The following is a 14,888-nucleotide window of genomic DNA, read 5'->3' as shown; positions in this document are numbered from 1 at the left end:
GCCAAATATATTTTAGCATCATTTTCATTGCCTGTTAGCTTTTGCTATCACAATTTAATATCATGCAAAAGTACATTGTTATTAAGTCTCAAATTTTGCTCACTGATAGTTTAAATAATAGGATATTCCGAGTAAAATATATTCTTAATATATCATTATGTTAATACAATCAATGTACTAATGGCTGCTTTTGACTGGTAGCTCTTTCCGAGATAAGGAGGTAAGTATGTACAAGTGACTTTCTGGTAAAGATTTAATATTAAACAAAAATCCCAGCACTTCTCTATTAAAAATCTAGATTTAATCACTCATACAGGGAAGTCAAATATCTAAATATATAAGAAAGACTATCCAGGGTTATTGAATAAGTGTGCAAATGCGTATCTATTTATTATGTGCAATAGTATGAAGCCCGATTTCCTATCATGATACCTCTACCCAAAGAACAATGGCAGGTGCGTTACAGGAAATCAGTAAATACTTGAAATTATTTTCAACACCCTGGACATGACACTTCTTATTGGAGTGGTTATAAGAGAGTTTCAGTGCACATGGGGTCATTTTTAAGTAAGTTTATAGTTTTATAGCCATTTAAATTAGGATTTATTGTTCATCCTGATTGCCTCCAAGACAAGACGATCGTATGAAAAAGTTGGGAATAAAGTTTAAGCGAGAAGGGTAATGTCATGTTTGTACTTACATTTTATTTTTTATTTTTTATTTTTAGCTTATAAATAGCAGTAATTTATTTCTCACTGTTCTGACTCATAGTCCAAGATCAAGGGACATGCTCTTCCTGGTTCATAGTTGGCACCGGCTACCTGTAGTCACATGGTTGAAAAAAAATGTACTTACACTTTAATTGTGAAGTCATAGAGAAAGAAGATTTAGTTCAATCTCTCGAGGACTTCAGAGACCCCTTCTGCAGTATCCTTTACAGAAGTCTAGGAGTTATTGTCAGTCCCCTGCAGAGACAGTGTCTAAAATTGGTATTATTAGAGTGTTTTGCCACATTCAGTCGAAATGTGACAAAGTTTTGATTCTGTTCTTATATTTAAATAAATGATAGTATAAAGCTATTCAGTCATTCACATGTACGTTCATCTAAATATTGTGGAAAACTAAGTAAGAAAAATGGTATTTTAAGCTGAAAATAAGTATTTGCACTTGATCAAGAAGAGAGTTGGTGAGATACTAGCTATAGAGGTGACAGTAGATGTAGGAGTGGAAAATGTGTTTATGGGCACGTGGATGGCTCAGTCGGTTAAGCATCTGACTCTTGATTTCCAGTCAGGTCATGATCTCATGGTTGTGAGATCGAGCCCCAAGTTGGGCTCTGCTCTGGGTGTGGAGCCTGCTTAAGAGTCTCTCTCTTTCTTTCTCCCTCTGCCCGCCCCCCCCAAAGTGTGTTTAGACAAGCAGGTGAGAGGTTAATGGCTAATGGTGAATCTGGCCAATGGTATAGCTAAACCTAGTATATTGTTATTCTTAATGAGCCCTTCCAACTCGAGATTAGACATACTGATGTTTAAGGACTTTGGCAAAGAAAAGCAGAATTTATTTGAAGAATATGGGGTAGCTCACTGAATGAAACAAAAACTGTGTATCTGACAGGAGACAATGTATTTATTTTGAAAATTTAGACTCTGCTAATAACATTAACGACAAAGGAAACGCGCGCGCGCGTATGTGTGTGTGTGTGTATCTATTTTTAAATTTATTTCAGGGCTACTAAAGTCTTTAAACATTCATTAGAATACATAAAAATGTACTCAAAGTGTTTCTGAATAACTTTCTGTCCTAAAAAAAAGTTTTCAAACAACATAAATTTATTTCGAATGATTTCTCTTAAGTCATATACATTAACTCTATTCCATCATTGGGATATGGGAGCCAATATGACCTCTATCACAGAGTTTACCCTATTGGGATTTCCCCTTGCTCTGAGGATTCAGATGCTTCTCTTTGGTATCTTCTCCCTGTTCTACGCCTTTACCCTGCTGGGGAATGGGCTCATCCTGGGACTCATCTGGCTGGACTCCAGACTGCACACCCCCATGTACTTCTTCCTCTCCCACCTGGCCATCGTTGACATAGCCTATGCCTGCAACACAGTGCCTCAGATGCTGATAAACCTCCTGAAGCCAGACCAACCCATCTCCTTTGCTGGCTGCATGACACAGACCTTTCTCTTTTTGACTTTTGCTGTCACAGAATGTCTTCTCCTGGTGGTGATGTCCTATGATCGGTATGTGGCCATCTGCCACCCGCTCCGATATCCTGTTATCATGAGCTGGAGAGTCTGCATCATGCTGGTGGTGACTTCCTGGACCTTTGGAGTCCTTCTGTCTTTGATTCATCTCATATTACTTCTACCCTTACCCTTCTGTAGATCCCAGAAAATCAATCACTTTTTCTGTGAAATCATGGCTGTTCTCAAACTTGTCTGTGCAGATACACACATCAATGAGATTGTGGTATTGGCTGGAGCAATTTCCGTACTAGTGGGACCCTTCTCCTCGATTGTGATCTCATATATGTGCATCCTCTGTGCCATCCTCAGGATCCAGTCTGGGGAAGGTCAAAGAAAAGCCTTCTCTACCTGCTCATCCCATCTCTGTGTGGTTGGACTCTTTTATGGCACAGCGATTATAATGTATGTTGGGCCCAGATATGGGAACCCCAAGGAGCAGAAGAAATATCTCCTCCTGTTTCACAGCCTTTTCAATCCCATGCTCAACCCGCTGATCTATAGTCTTAGGAACTCAGAAGTGAAGAATGCCTTAAAGAGAGTGCTGGGAGCACACCTGGGTGGCTCAGTCAGTTAAGCATCTGACTCTTGGTTTCAGCTCAGGTCATGAACTCACAGTTCATGAGTTCAAGCCCCACATTGTGCTGACAGCACAGAGCCCGCTTGGGATTTCTCTCACCCTCTTTCTCTGCCCCTTCCTGGCTTGTCCTCTCCATCTCTCGTATGTATATATATGTATGTGTGTGTGTGTGTGTTTGTGTGTGTATGTACGTATATATATATATATATATATATATACACACATGTATACGTACATATATATACATGTATATGTATATATACATATTATATACACACACACACACACACACACACACACACACACATTTAAAAAAAAAGAGTCCTGGGAATGAAGAGACCCTATGAAAATATTATGGCGTCAGGTTGATAGTGACCTAGGAAGATATTATCTCAAGAGTTTCCAACTCTAGATTAGCATGAGAATTATCTGAGACCCTTATTAAAAATACAGTCAGTCTTCTGAGCCACCACTTAGATCACTGATTCAGTGGATGTGGGATATGTCTTAGAGATCTGTATCTTGATATATTGTTGAGACACCTGGGTAGCTCAGTTGGTTAAGCGTCTGACTCTTGATTTCAGCTTAGGTCACGATCTCACGGTTCCTGACATTGAGCCCCATGTCAGGCTCTGCACTGACAATGTGGAGTCTGCTTGGGATTCTCTCTCTCCCTCTCTCTCTGCCCCTCCCCTGCTTTCTCTCTCTCTCTCTCTCTCTCTCTCTCTCTCTCTCTCTCTCTCTCAAAATAAATAAACTTAAAAAACATTATCAATAGCTAATTGTAATGCAGCTGGTCCATGAGCCGAGATTTGGAAGCTGCAGATCTAGAACAATACTCTTTATAACATCTTTCTCAAGCTATGGTCTAGCCTCATGCCTCTCAAAGTGTTTTTCTCAAAACACCAGCTCCTCAAGAGAGCTTTAACATAAACTCTATGGTCAAGTAAGTTTGAAAATTATTGTGTATTAGATGCCTTACTTTAGAGCTCACAGTTCATATTATCATTGTGAAAACTGTAAGAATATCTGCAGTAAAGAAGATTTTTATTCCAGTTTTTAGCCAATATTTTCCAAACTTATTTGATCACATAAACAATTTTTTTGTAACACTTATTAGCGGTTTCCAGGACCAGGAAATCTTGATCTGGATTGACTCACTGTGAATATTTTCTATAACCACCTTCTAGAGCAAAATGATTTTTTTCCTGCAAGGTGAGCCTCTAAAGAGGACCTAAGCGCAATACCCTAGATGAGCCTGTGAGAATGTGTGCTTTCTTTGGGTAAAGAAAGTGAGGGTAACTGTTTCTCCTTTTCACTGCTGGATCATCTGGAAGTAATGAATCCAACCCTCTGCTTCATCTTGGGTCAGCATTTACAGATACATCTCATGGAATGACCTCATTCAATTTCACAATCTTCTAAATCTGAGATAAAAAAAACTATGCATTCCACTGCTTACCCAGTATACTAAATCCATTTTTTCTCTCCTTGATTTTAAAGATAAAACCAGGGTGCCTGTGTGGCTCAGTAAGTTGAGCTTCTGACTCTTGATTTCGGCTCAGGTCATGATCTCATGGTTCGTGGGTTTGAGCCCCATGTCAAGCTCTGCACTTACGGTGTGGAGCCTGCTTGAGAGTCTCTCCCTCTCTTTCTGCCCCTTCCCCTACTTGTGCTCGCTCTCTTGCTCTCTCTCTCTCTCTCTCAAAATAAATAAACTTAAAAAAACTAAAAACAAATTTAAAGATAAAACCAAGTTTCTCACAGAAATCTAGGAGGATTTGCAAAGGCCACTACTTACACAATGTAGAAGCTTTAACAAGATTTCTCCATTGTTGTGTTTAGAAAATAGAGATATGGGAGATGTTCTGTAAGAGAATGTTTATAGGAAAGGTACACAATTAATGATGGATAAAAAGGATATGAATAAAAGATAGAATGTCCAAAGGGCTAGTTGATCCTTTGAAGATTAAAAAGTAAAGAAAATAGGGAAAGTGCATGATTTATTATTCACTGGCTATTCTTGAAATAAATTTCAAATGATAACCTTACAAACAGGAATTTCCTCATTCTCTATATGGAATGCCGTGTGCATTACTGTAATCTCAAAATAAAAAGGGTTGAGTGAGGTTTTTATGCAGTTGCAAAGATTTCCTCCTCATGAAAGTAAAAAACAAAAACAAAAACAAAAACAAAACTCTAAATTCTATGGTGGCTAAATACATGGGCAAAATTTTGATGCTTTTATTACTTTTACGTTTTATAATTTTATTAGTTCTTTTTCTACTGATAGAAGAAAATAACATGTTTTTTAAGGTGTATTCAGTAAATTAATACCTTTTACAAATTGTAATTTTTAAATTGTATTTTGGGATATAGTTAAGGCTCGGGTACTTGAAAAGCCATTGAACTTGAAGATAAGTAAAGTCTTTTAAGCACAGTTATAGGAACGTTTTGATTGTAAATTACACCCTGAAGTAAGTTGAAGAAATAAGTTGTATCAAGCTTTAGTGGAGTTAAACTCTGCTGAACAGTTAGGAATATGGGGGATTAAAAGAAACTACTTAGTTACTTCAAAGTGTTTTATATTATTGAACAACTATCATTTCAAATGTTCTTGCTTATGGGGTTAATGTTTAGTCCTTAATAATAAGCATACTAATCTTTCTTGGTTAACCTTTTTCTATGGAAATCCTGATGATCAGGCTATAGAACCACAGTTTTAGCCTCAGGGTTTATCTTGTGTGAGGCTTCTTCATTGGGAGTTTATGGGCACTACAGAACACATGGACAGTTGTCAGTGGCTCAATGGATCCCAGAAAAAGGGAAAAAAAGAAACACAATTCAACTTCTCTTGAAAAAAACTTTGGGGGCCTAAGTCCTGGTCATCAGTTTGGAAGGTCTGGAAACTAGTTTTCTGTCAGTTAATCTGGAATTGATCAGAATTGTCAGAACTTAATGATTCTCACAAAACTCACAAGATAATTATGATTAACCCAGATGCAATTTCAACCTTTATAGTGAAGCATGTTTCTTCCCAGGGAAAGGAGTACCTATACCCATTATCCAAAATAACCCAGTTCTCTTTTCAAAAATCCAAGAAATGAATAAACAGTAATATATGGCTCAAAGAGCCTAGAATCAGAACAGATGGATTTGAATAATGCTGAAAGGTACTTCTTCAAAACTGTAGAAAAATTCCTCCCAATAGATCACAATTTATTCTTATCATGAACCTAGATGTCTACAACTGAAGTTTCTATACCTTGGGCTGTGCTCAATGAACTAACAAATTCTGCCTCTTTATTTTCCCAGTTTTCAAGATTCCAAGTGAAACATTGATAATAGCAATTGCTATTTTCCATTAATTATATATGTTATGACATTCTGAAGATATGTTCATCCCTGACTCAGATACTTAGTTCATCAATTAAAAGCCAACATTTTGTTAGGGTGCCTGTGGCTCAGTCAATTAAGTGTCCTACTCTTGGTTTTGGCTCAGGGCATGACCTCACGGTTCATGAGTTCGAGCCTGGTGTCCCCGCTTAAGATTCCCCCTCTCTCCCTCTCTCTCTCTGCCCCTTCCCTGCTTGCATGCACACACACTCTCTCTCTATATAAATAAGTAAACATTAAAAAGACAACATTTTTCAAACCAATTATTGAGACAATTTACTTTGGGAAGTGTTTAAATTATCAACATATTGATTTTTATTCTACTTCCAAATGGAAATGATGTCCAAATTCTGGTGGACCTTGAGATAACCATAAGATTGGTGGTTAGAAAATGTCTGATGCTAACAGATAATGTAAAAAAGAATATATTTAAAAAAAAAAGAATATTTTTTTGCAATTAAGAGTTAATTATGCTATGTGTTATTTTCCTTTGTAAACATTTATGTTTTACGTATGTTAATGTTTTACTCTGACCACTTTTTAAAATTTCTTAGTTTCATTTTTTTAGTGTTTGTTTATTTTTGAGACAGAGGATGAACATGCAAATGTGAGCAGGGAAGAGACAGAGATAAAGGAAGACAGAGAATCCCAATCCCAAACAGGCCCTGTGCTGTCAACAGTACATGGGGCTTGAAGTCATTAATGGTGAGATCGTGACCGGAGCTGAAATCAAGAGTTGGATGCTTAAACCAATGAGCAACCCAGACACCTCTGACCACTTTTTGTTTAAAGTAAGCTCTACATCCAACATGGGCTTGAACTCATGATCCCGAGATTGAGAGTTGCATGTTCTATGGGCTGAGCCAGCCAGATGCCCCTACTCTGACCACTTTTAGAAGCTGTCCATAAGTTAAAACAATGTTACCTTGATATGTACTAGAGAACATGTACTTTTGAGATGATGCATTTCCCAAAGTTAAAGTTTGTTTGGTATCATAAAAATTTATATTTAATTTCCTTATTGTCTTAGTTCAAAGTTCCTACTTTTTATAACTGATAGTCATACAGTGATGAATGAGAAAAACCCTATTATTTTCACAATTTCAGTGTGCCGCTATTTTTTTTCTTTTAAACATCAGTTTCCAGATATCCACATTTTTCTACAAGCCACCTGAAACATAAAAAGAAAAGAAACTTGATAATTGTAACCAGTTTTCCCTAAGTTTATGGGATAACCCCAGGAAGCCAGGAATCACACTGTAATGAACTAATTAGTTTGTGAATCTCACGCTTGATTGGTAAGAGATTTCTCAGATAACATTTTGAGTCCCTCACATCCAGTATAGGAAAACAGTAGGATGCAAATACATGACATCATCACAGGTAGGAAATTCTTTCCCAACCCAGAAGAGATAGGAAGCTTCAAGGGGAAGATACCTTCCAGAGGGTTCTCTCCCCCTGGCCTGAGGGACTGGATCCCTAGAATCTCCTCACCTCAGAATCGAGATTAGAGTGTATTGCCAAGGCTGATCTATTTGAGTGGTTTGTGTTCTAGAAAACCCCTCTTCAGGCGTGTTCTAATAAGCCCCACTGGGACTCCGTGTTTCTCCTCAGACTTCCCGGTCTGCTCCCTGCCTCCATAACCTGCTCTCTACGGCATCTCCACATCTTGAGCCGTTGCTTGGAACCAGCTGATTTTTCAGGGTCCTTCCTTCCCCCCTCTGCTGCTACACAAGATGGCCCAGAGTACAGTGGGGAGAAGCTGAAATACAGAGGGGAATGCCGGGAGCTTCTTCATTGTCACACTCGTTCTTCTTCCTTCTAGGTTCCCCTGAATGACCTGATGGTTTGGGAATTAGGGCAGTGCTGGGATTCACAAAATCCAAATAATGCCATGTTTTCCGGGGCGGTAATGACCGGTGTTGTCTCAGAGGTGTGCTCTGTGGCTGGTTGTGGTTCCTGATCGTGTGTCCTGCTGGGGATGAGAGCGGAACTAGGGAACTGCTTTGTCCCCTTCCCAGTGGAGTGGGCATGCACTGTATCTCGCAGCCCACCCCTCCAGGGAGCCCTTAGACGCTACCAACTAGGCTGGGGCCATAGGAGAATCAAAGCACCTTTTCTGAGGATTCTGCCACCTTTGCAGTCAGGAACAGGAGTGAGGGTTCTGCAGCTCCCACAGGCGCTCCCAGAAAGCACGATCCTGCCCAACCTTGAGGTATTTTTCCCTTCTGGGGTCCCTGAGTCCAAACGTGGGAGCTAACCAGGCCACCTTATTTTACTTTATCATTAATTCCTCTTAGACATGGGGTAGCATCTACACTTCTGTGGACTATCACTCTGTTTCTGACAATCTTTATTTTAAATGTTAGAGAAGTAAATACTCTTTATTAATGTTAAACATATATGCTCATCATTCACATTCTATATGAATAGTTTCAGGGGAATATTAGATGCACATTTTATAGACAAATTATATAAAGATGTTTTGGGTTTCGAGTTTGGTTAATTTGCTTCATTGGTGGAGAAATATCCACGTGATAGACATTTACTTAGAAAAGAAAGCACTAACAGAAGGAGTAAGAAATTTCTGTGTCATGCATTTAAACAGAACATATGGAATAATCTTAGCCAAAGAAAATTACAGGAGGGTATATTACAGAATGGTGTTATGTCAGGAAAATTAACATGTTGGTTATTATATAAAATATGCATTTACTTATTGTCAACACAGGTACAGTGGGTACTAAATCTATGTCATATGCTTATCTTAAGCTTAGCATTAAGGATAGCTAGAATGTATTCAATACATATGTGTAAGTGTTAGATTTTTCATAGCTTGGAAGATAAGTTTGCACAGTGGGGGTGGGAAAAGTATAGAAAGGGGACCACGGTGTTAGGTGCTGGTGTGTGAGGTGGGAGAAGGACGAGATAGTCAATCATTTCTTTTTATAGGATTTTTGTGTTTAACGTGTATCTTTTTATTTATCACTGCTTTCTTCGGAAGCACGTTTGTACGAGAAAATCTTCACAAAGCTCAGCACCATCCTTCTGCTTTTACTATGTGCTTCCACAGTGCCCAGCACATAGGGGGCACTCATGAGTATGATCAACTATTAGCCTTTAACAGACTCTCCAATAGGCTATGATTACACAGAACTGACACCTAGTTCTTTACGGTCCACAATAGTTCTTATATCCAGAAAACTCACTTATCCTATCAGCCCTTACCCCAGAAGACCACTCGGCAAAGTCTTGGCTTGTAACTACATAAGCAAATAAGATGAATCAGTTTTCAGTCTTTCCTTGCTACTTGCAGGTGAGTAGTCCTACGCTTCCTCTGAGTCAAGGATTAACAATAAGTGGTGATTTTAGGAATTCTGCCTTCCCCGTGCCCACTACTTTAGAGGAGAACTTGCCAGCTCATCATTCTTCAAGATTTACTGTTTAAAACATAGCTACCTTATGACCCAGCGATAGAGCTACTAGGAATTTATCCAAGGGATACAGGAGTGCTGATGCATAGGGGCACTTGTGCCCCAATGTTTATAGAAGCCCTTTCAACAATAGCCAAATTATGGAAAGAGCCCAAATGTCCATCAACTGATGAATAGATAAAGAAGATGTGGTTTATATATACAATGGAATACTACTTGGCAATGAGAAAGAATGAAATCCTGACATTTGCAACAATGTGGATGGACCTGGAAGGTATTATGCTAAGTAAAGTAAGTCAGAGAAAGAAATCATATGTTTTCACTCCATATGTGGAACTTGAAAAACTTAACAGAAGACCATGGGGACAGAAAAGGGGAAAAAATAGTTTCAAACAGAGAGGAGGCAAACCATAAGAGACTCTTAAATACAGAGGGAAAAACAAGGGTTGATGGGGGGGCAGGGGATAGGGGAAATGGGTGATGGGCATTGAGGAGGGCACTTGTTGGGTTGAGTACTGGGTGTTTTATGTAAGTGATGAATCACGAGAATTTACCCCCCAAACCAAGAGCACACTGTATACACTGTATGTTAGCTAATTTGACAATAAATTATATATACACACACACACACACATACATATATATGTGTGTGTATGTATATATATATATATATATATATATATATATATATATATGTATGTATATATATATATATATATAAAATAAATAAAACATAGGTTCCACCAAGTTCTGATGATTATATATGAAATTATTTCCTTCTTAGATATTTACTTTAGAAGTTTAGATTTACCTGATTATTCATTAACCAGACAATTTATCCTTTTTGAAATTCTGAAATTGTACCTATGTAAGTTAATGTACCTCGCTATGCCTGAAGGTTACATTTGGACCTGGAACACATTACAGTTTTGAGCCACCCTCATAACCCCCACCAGCCCATAAGAAATTTAATCTGTTTGCATTTCATTTGATTTTGTAAAACTAATGCATGTCATATAGGTATGACATGGTCAGGCTTATTGTCCCTGAAGGCCATTAAAGATGCACAGACAGGGGCGCCTGTGTGGCTCAGTCAGTTGAGCGTCCAACTCTTGGTTTCAACTCAGCTCAAGAATTCATGGCTTCATGGTTTGAAGCCCCCCATTGGGCTCTGCACTGACAGTGTGGAGCCTGCTTGGGATTCTCTCTCTACTTCTCTCTGCCCCTCCCCCACTTGTGCTGTCTCTGTCTCTCTCTTAAAAAAAAAAAGCTTTAAAGATGCACAAGTTCTGCCTCTCTCATAGACTTTGGTCTATGCTCCATATGGATCATCTCCTTTATTTTTCCCACAGTCTGTCTCCAGACAGGTAGCCCACACAAGCAACTACACGTGGGTTCACTGTCACATCCTCCTGCCCTGCCTCCCTGAGGTTGTATCAAAGCACCTTGACTAGACTTTTGGAGGTTCCCAAAACTCTCCAGTCATATATTTCCTGATATTCTCTTGTTTACCAAGTCTAGGATAAAATTCATAGACTAAGTATTTTATCACTAATTTGTTGACGTGTCCATTTCTCAGCAGACAAACTGAATTACCATTGGTCAATAATATGTTCCTATTAGCTACTTATAAAGTATATTTTAACTCATGGTGCTGTGGTCAGCCACTGTTTTGTTGATGTAAATAGTAGTTTCTTATGTTTTGGATTTCAGTTATAATACATGTTACAAATATGAAGGATTGAATTAACAGCAAGATGAGTGTATTTCCTCTTTCTATTCATTCTAGGTTTTGACCTTTAAATTTTTTCCCCCAATTTTACTGAGATAAAATTGACAGGGGCACCCGGGTGGCTTACTCTGCTGAGAGTCCAGCTTCAGCTCAGATCGTGATCTCACGGTTTATGAATTTGAGCCCCTAATCAGGTTCTCTGCTGTCAGCATAGAGCCGCTTCGGATCTTCTGTCTCCCTTCCTCTTTCTCTGCCTTTCCCTACTCCTCTCAAAAATAAATATTAAAAAAATTGACATACAACACTATATAAGTTTAAAGTATATAGGCATAAGGATTTGACTTAAAAATATTGTGAAATGGTTACCACAGTAAGTCTAGTTAACATTTATCATCTCAGATAGATACCTATATATACACCTATATATAGGTGTATAAATATATATATATATATACATATATATATATATACACACACACACACACCTATAGATATATATGTATATATATATATACACCTGTAGATATATATGTGTATATATATATACCTATAGATATATATGTATGTATGTATATAGAAATATATATATATATATGCATATGTGTATAGAAAAAGAAAAGAGGTTTTCTATTTTGTGATGGGAATTCTTAGAGTTCATTCTCTTAAAGTTCAAATACAGGGGTACCTGTGTGGCTCAGTCGGTTGGGCATCTGACTTGGACTCAGATAATGATCTCACGGCTTGTGGGTTCAAGCTCCACATTGGGCACTGTGCTGACAGCTCAGAGCCTAGAGTCTGCTTCGGATTCTGTCTGTCTGTCTGTCTGTCTGTCTGTCTCTCTCTCTCTCTGCCCCTCCCCTACTCCCCCCCCCTCAAAAATAGACATTAAAATTAAAAAAAAAAACGTTCAAATATGTCATACATAATTGTTAACTATAGTCATGATATTATACCTGACATCCCCAGTACCTATTTATCTTAGAACTGGAAATTGATCTTTTGATCAATTTGATCAAAAGATGTTTTGACCACCTTCCGCCAATTCCCTCTCCACCCACCCCCCTCCTCAGGTAATCACAGATCAGGTTTTTTCCCTCTATAAGTTTGGTTTCATTTGTTTATTTGTTTTAGATCCCACGTATAGGTAAGAACACACCATATTTTCTTTCTCTGATTGATTTCACTTAGCACAATGATCTCAAATTGTCACAAATGGCAGGATTTCTTTCTTTTCTATGGCTGATTAATATTCCAACATATATGTATACCAAAACTTCTTTATGCATTTATCCATCAATGGTCACTTAGGTTGTTTCTGTGCCTTGACTATTATAGGTAATGCTGCAATGAATACGGGGCACAAACATCTCTCCCACATGGTGTGCTCTTTTGGATATGTTCCCAGAAGTGGAATTGCTGGGTGATATGCAAATACAATTTTTAAGTTTTTAAGGAACTTCCATATTATTTTCTTTAGTGGATGCACCAATTTACATTCCTACCAACAGTGCACAAGGGCTCCCTTTCCTCCAGCATTTGTTAACCCTTGTCTATTGGATGATAGCCATTCTAACAGCAGTGAAGAGCTATTTTATTATGGGTTTGATTTGCATTTCCCTTATGATTAATGATATTGAACATCTTGTCATGCTCTTATTGGCTGTGTGTCATCTTTGAAAAAAAAATGTCTATTCAGGTTCTTTGTCCATTTTGATTTGGTTATTTGGGAGGTTTTTTCATGTTTTGTTGTTGCTTAAATTTTTTTAATGTTTTTAAATTTATTTTTGAGAGAGAGTGAGCACAAGTGGGGGAGGGGCAGAGAGAGATGGAGACACAGAATCAGAAGCAGGTTCCAGGCTCTGAGCTGTCAGCACAGAGCCCAATGCAGGGCTCGAACTTATAAACTCTGAGATCATGACCTGAGTCAAAGTCAGACACTTAATGGACTGAGCCACCCAGGTGCCCCTGTTGTTGTTTTTGCTGTTGATTTGCATCAGTCCTTCATATATTTTGGATATTAACCCCTTATCAAATATATAGTTTGCAAATATTTTTTCCCTTTTCATAGATTGTCTTTTTTTGGTTTTGTTAATCATTTCTTTTGTTATGCAGAAGCTTCTTAGTTTGATATAATTCCACTTGTTTATTTTTTTATTTTGTTGCTTGTGCTTTAGGTGTTAGGTGTGTGTGTGTGTGTGTGTGTGTGTGTGTGTGTGCGTATTTTTGACAGAGCGAAACAGAGTATGAGCAGGGGAGAGGCAGAGAGAGAGGGAGACCCAGAATCTGAAGCAGGATTCAGGCTCTGAGCTGTCTGCACAGAGCTCGATGCGGGCTTGAACCCACAAACCATAAGATCATGACTTGAATCAAAGTCAGGTGCTTAACCAGCTGAGCTACCCAGGCCCCCCTAGGTGTTATATTTAAAAAATCATTGCCAAAACCCATGTCAGGAAGCCTTTTTCCTGTTTGCTTCTAGGAGTTTTAAGGTTTTTCATCTTATATTTAGGTCTTTCATCCATTTTGAGTTAATTTTTGTGAGTAGTGTGAGGTAGGAGTCTAGTTTCATTCTTTTACATGTGAATATCCAATGATTCCAGGACCATTTATTGAAGACAGTGTCTTTTCTCCATTGGCCCCTGTGTCAAATATTATTTATATGAGTTTATTTTTGGGCTCTGGATTCTTTTTCATTGGTCTGTATGCCTGTTTTTATGCCAGTATCACACTGTTTTGATTATAGCTTTCATATATAGCTTGAAATCAAGAAGGGTGATGACTCCTGCTTTCTTCTTTCTCAGGATTACTTTGACTATTCGAGGTCTTTTATGCTTTCTTAAAATTTCAGAATTTTTTTCTACTTCCATAAAAGTGTATTGGAATCTTGACAGGAATTGTTTTGAATAGATGGCTTTGACAACTATGGACATTTTAACAATATTAATTCTTCCAGTCCGCAAACATTGGATTTAGATACTGATAGAACTCAATCATGATTTCAGCTGAAGTAAGTGAAATTATTTTCTTTTCCAGAGACCATTCTCATTTAAAGCTCCTCTTATTTCTACTATCTAGAATTTCTCTTACATATTTTTACATATGTAGCTCTGAAACAATCCAGATTTCATAATTATTTTCTTTGTAATATGGTTTGATATTTCCTAATTCCATCACATTGTCAAAGGCTCCATGTGGGTAATCACATAACATATTCCTCTTCTGTAAAATTAGATGTCAGATTAAGAATTTAGCTTAAAGACAGTTAAATTTGTTTAAATAGGTAAGCCTGCCTGCCTTCCTACTTTCCTTCCTCCCTTCCTCCCTTTCTTCCTTCCTTCCTCCCTCCCTTCCTTCCTCCTCCCTTCCTTCCTTTCTTCCTTAATTCAGTGACTTCTTAAAGTTGTTTCTTAATAATTTTGTACATACCAAAAATTTATGAATAATAAAAAAGAGTTGTTTTAAAATAATTGTGTCATACAGCTATCTGGTTCTCTCTTT

General features: G+C 37.9%; 1 protein-coding gene across 1 annotated transcript; it reads left to right on the top strand.

The window, feature by feature from the left end:
• The first annotated feature begins 1,874 nt into the window (after positions 1-1,874).
• On the top strand, positions 1,875-8,190 carry LOC131508451 (olfactory receptor 2A7). Its single transcript, XM_058723497.1, has 2 exons — positions 1,875-2,819; positions 8,053-8,190. The coding sequence occupies exons 1-2, from the start codon at positions 1,887-1,889 to the stop codon at positions 8,188-8,190; spliced, it is 1,071 nt and encodes a 356-aa protein (XP_058579480.1). The 5' UTR covers positions 1,875-1,886.
• Positions 8,191-14,888: the final 6,698 nt, after the last annotated feature.

This window comes from Neofelis nebulosa, chromosome 4 (genome assembly GCF_028018385.1).
Source record: "Neofelis nebulosa isolate mNeoNeb1 chromosome 4, mNeoNeb1.pri, whole genome shotgun sequence".
Classification (NCBI taxonomy): Eukaryota; Metazoa; Chordata; class Mammalia; order Carnivora; family Felidae; genus Neofelis; species Neofelis nebulosa.
The sequence above is the reverse complement of the archived record's forward strand: the minus strand, read 5'-3'. Positions and strand labels throughout refer to the sequence as shown.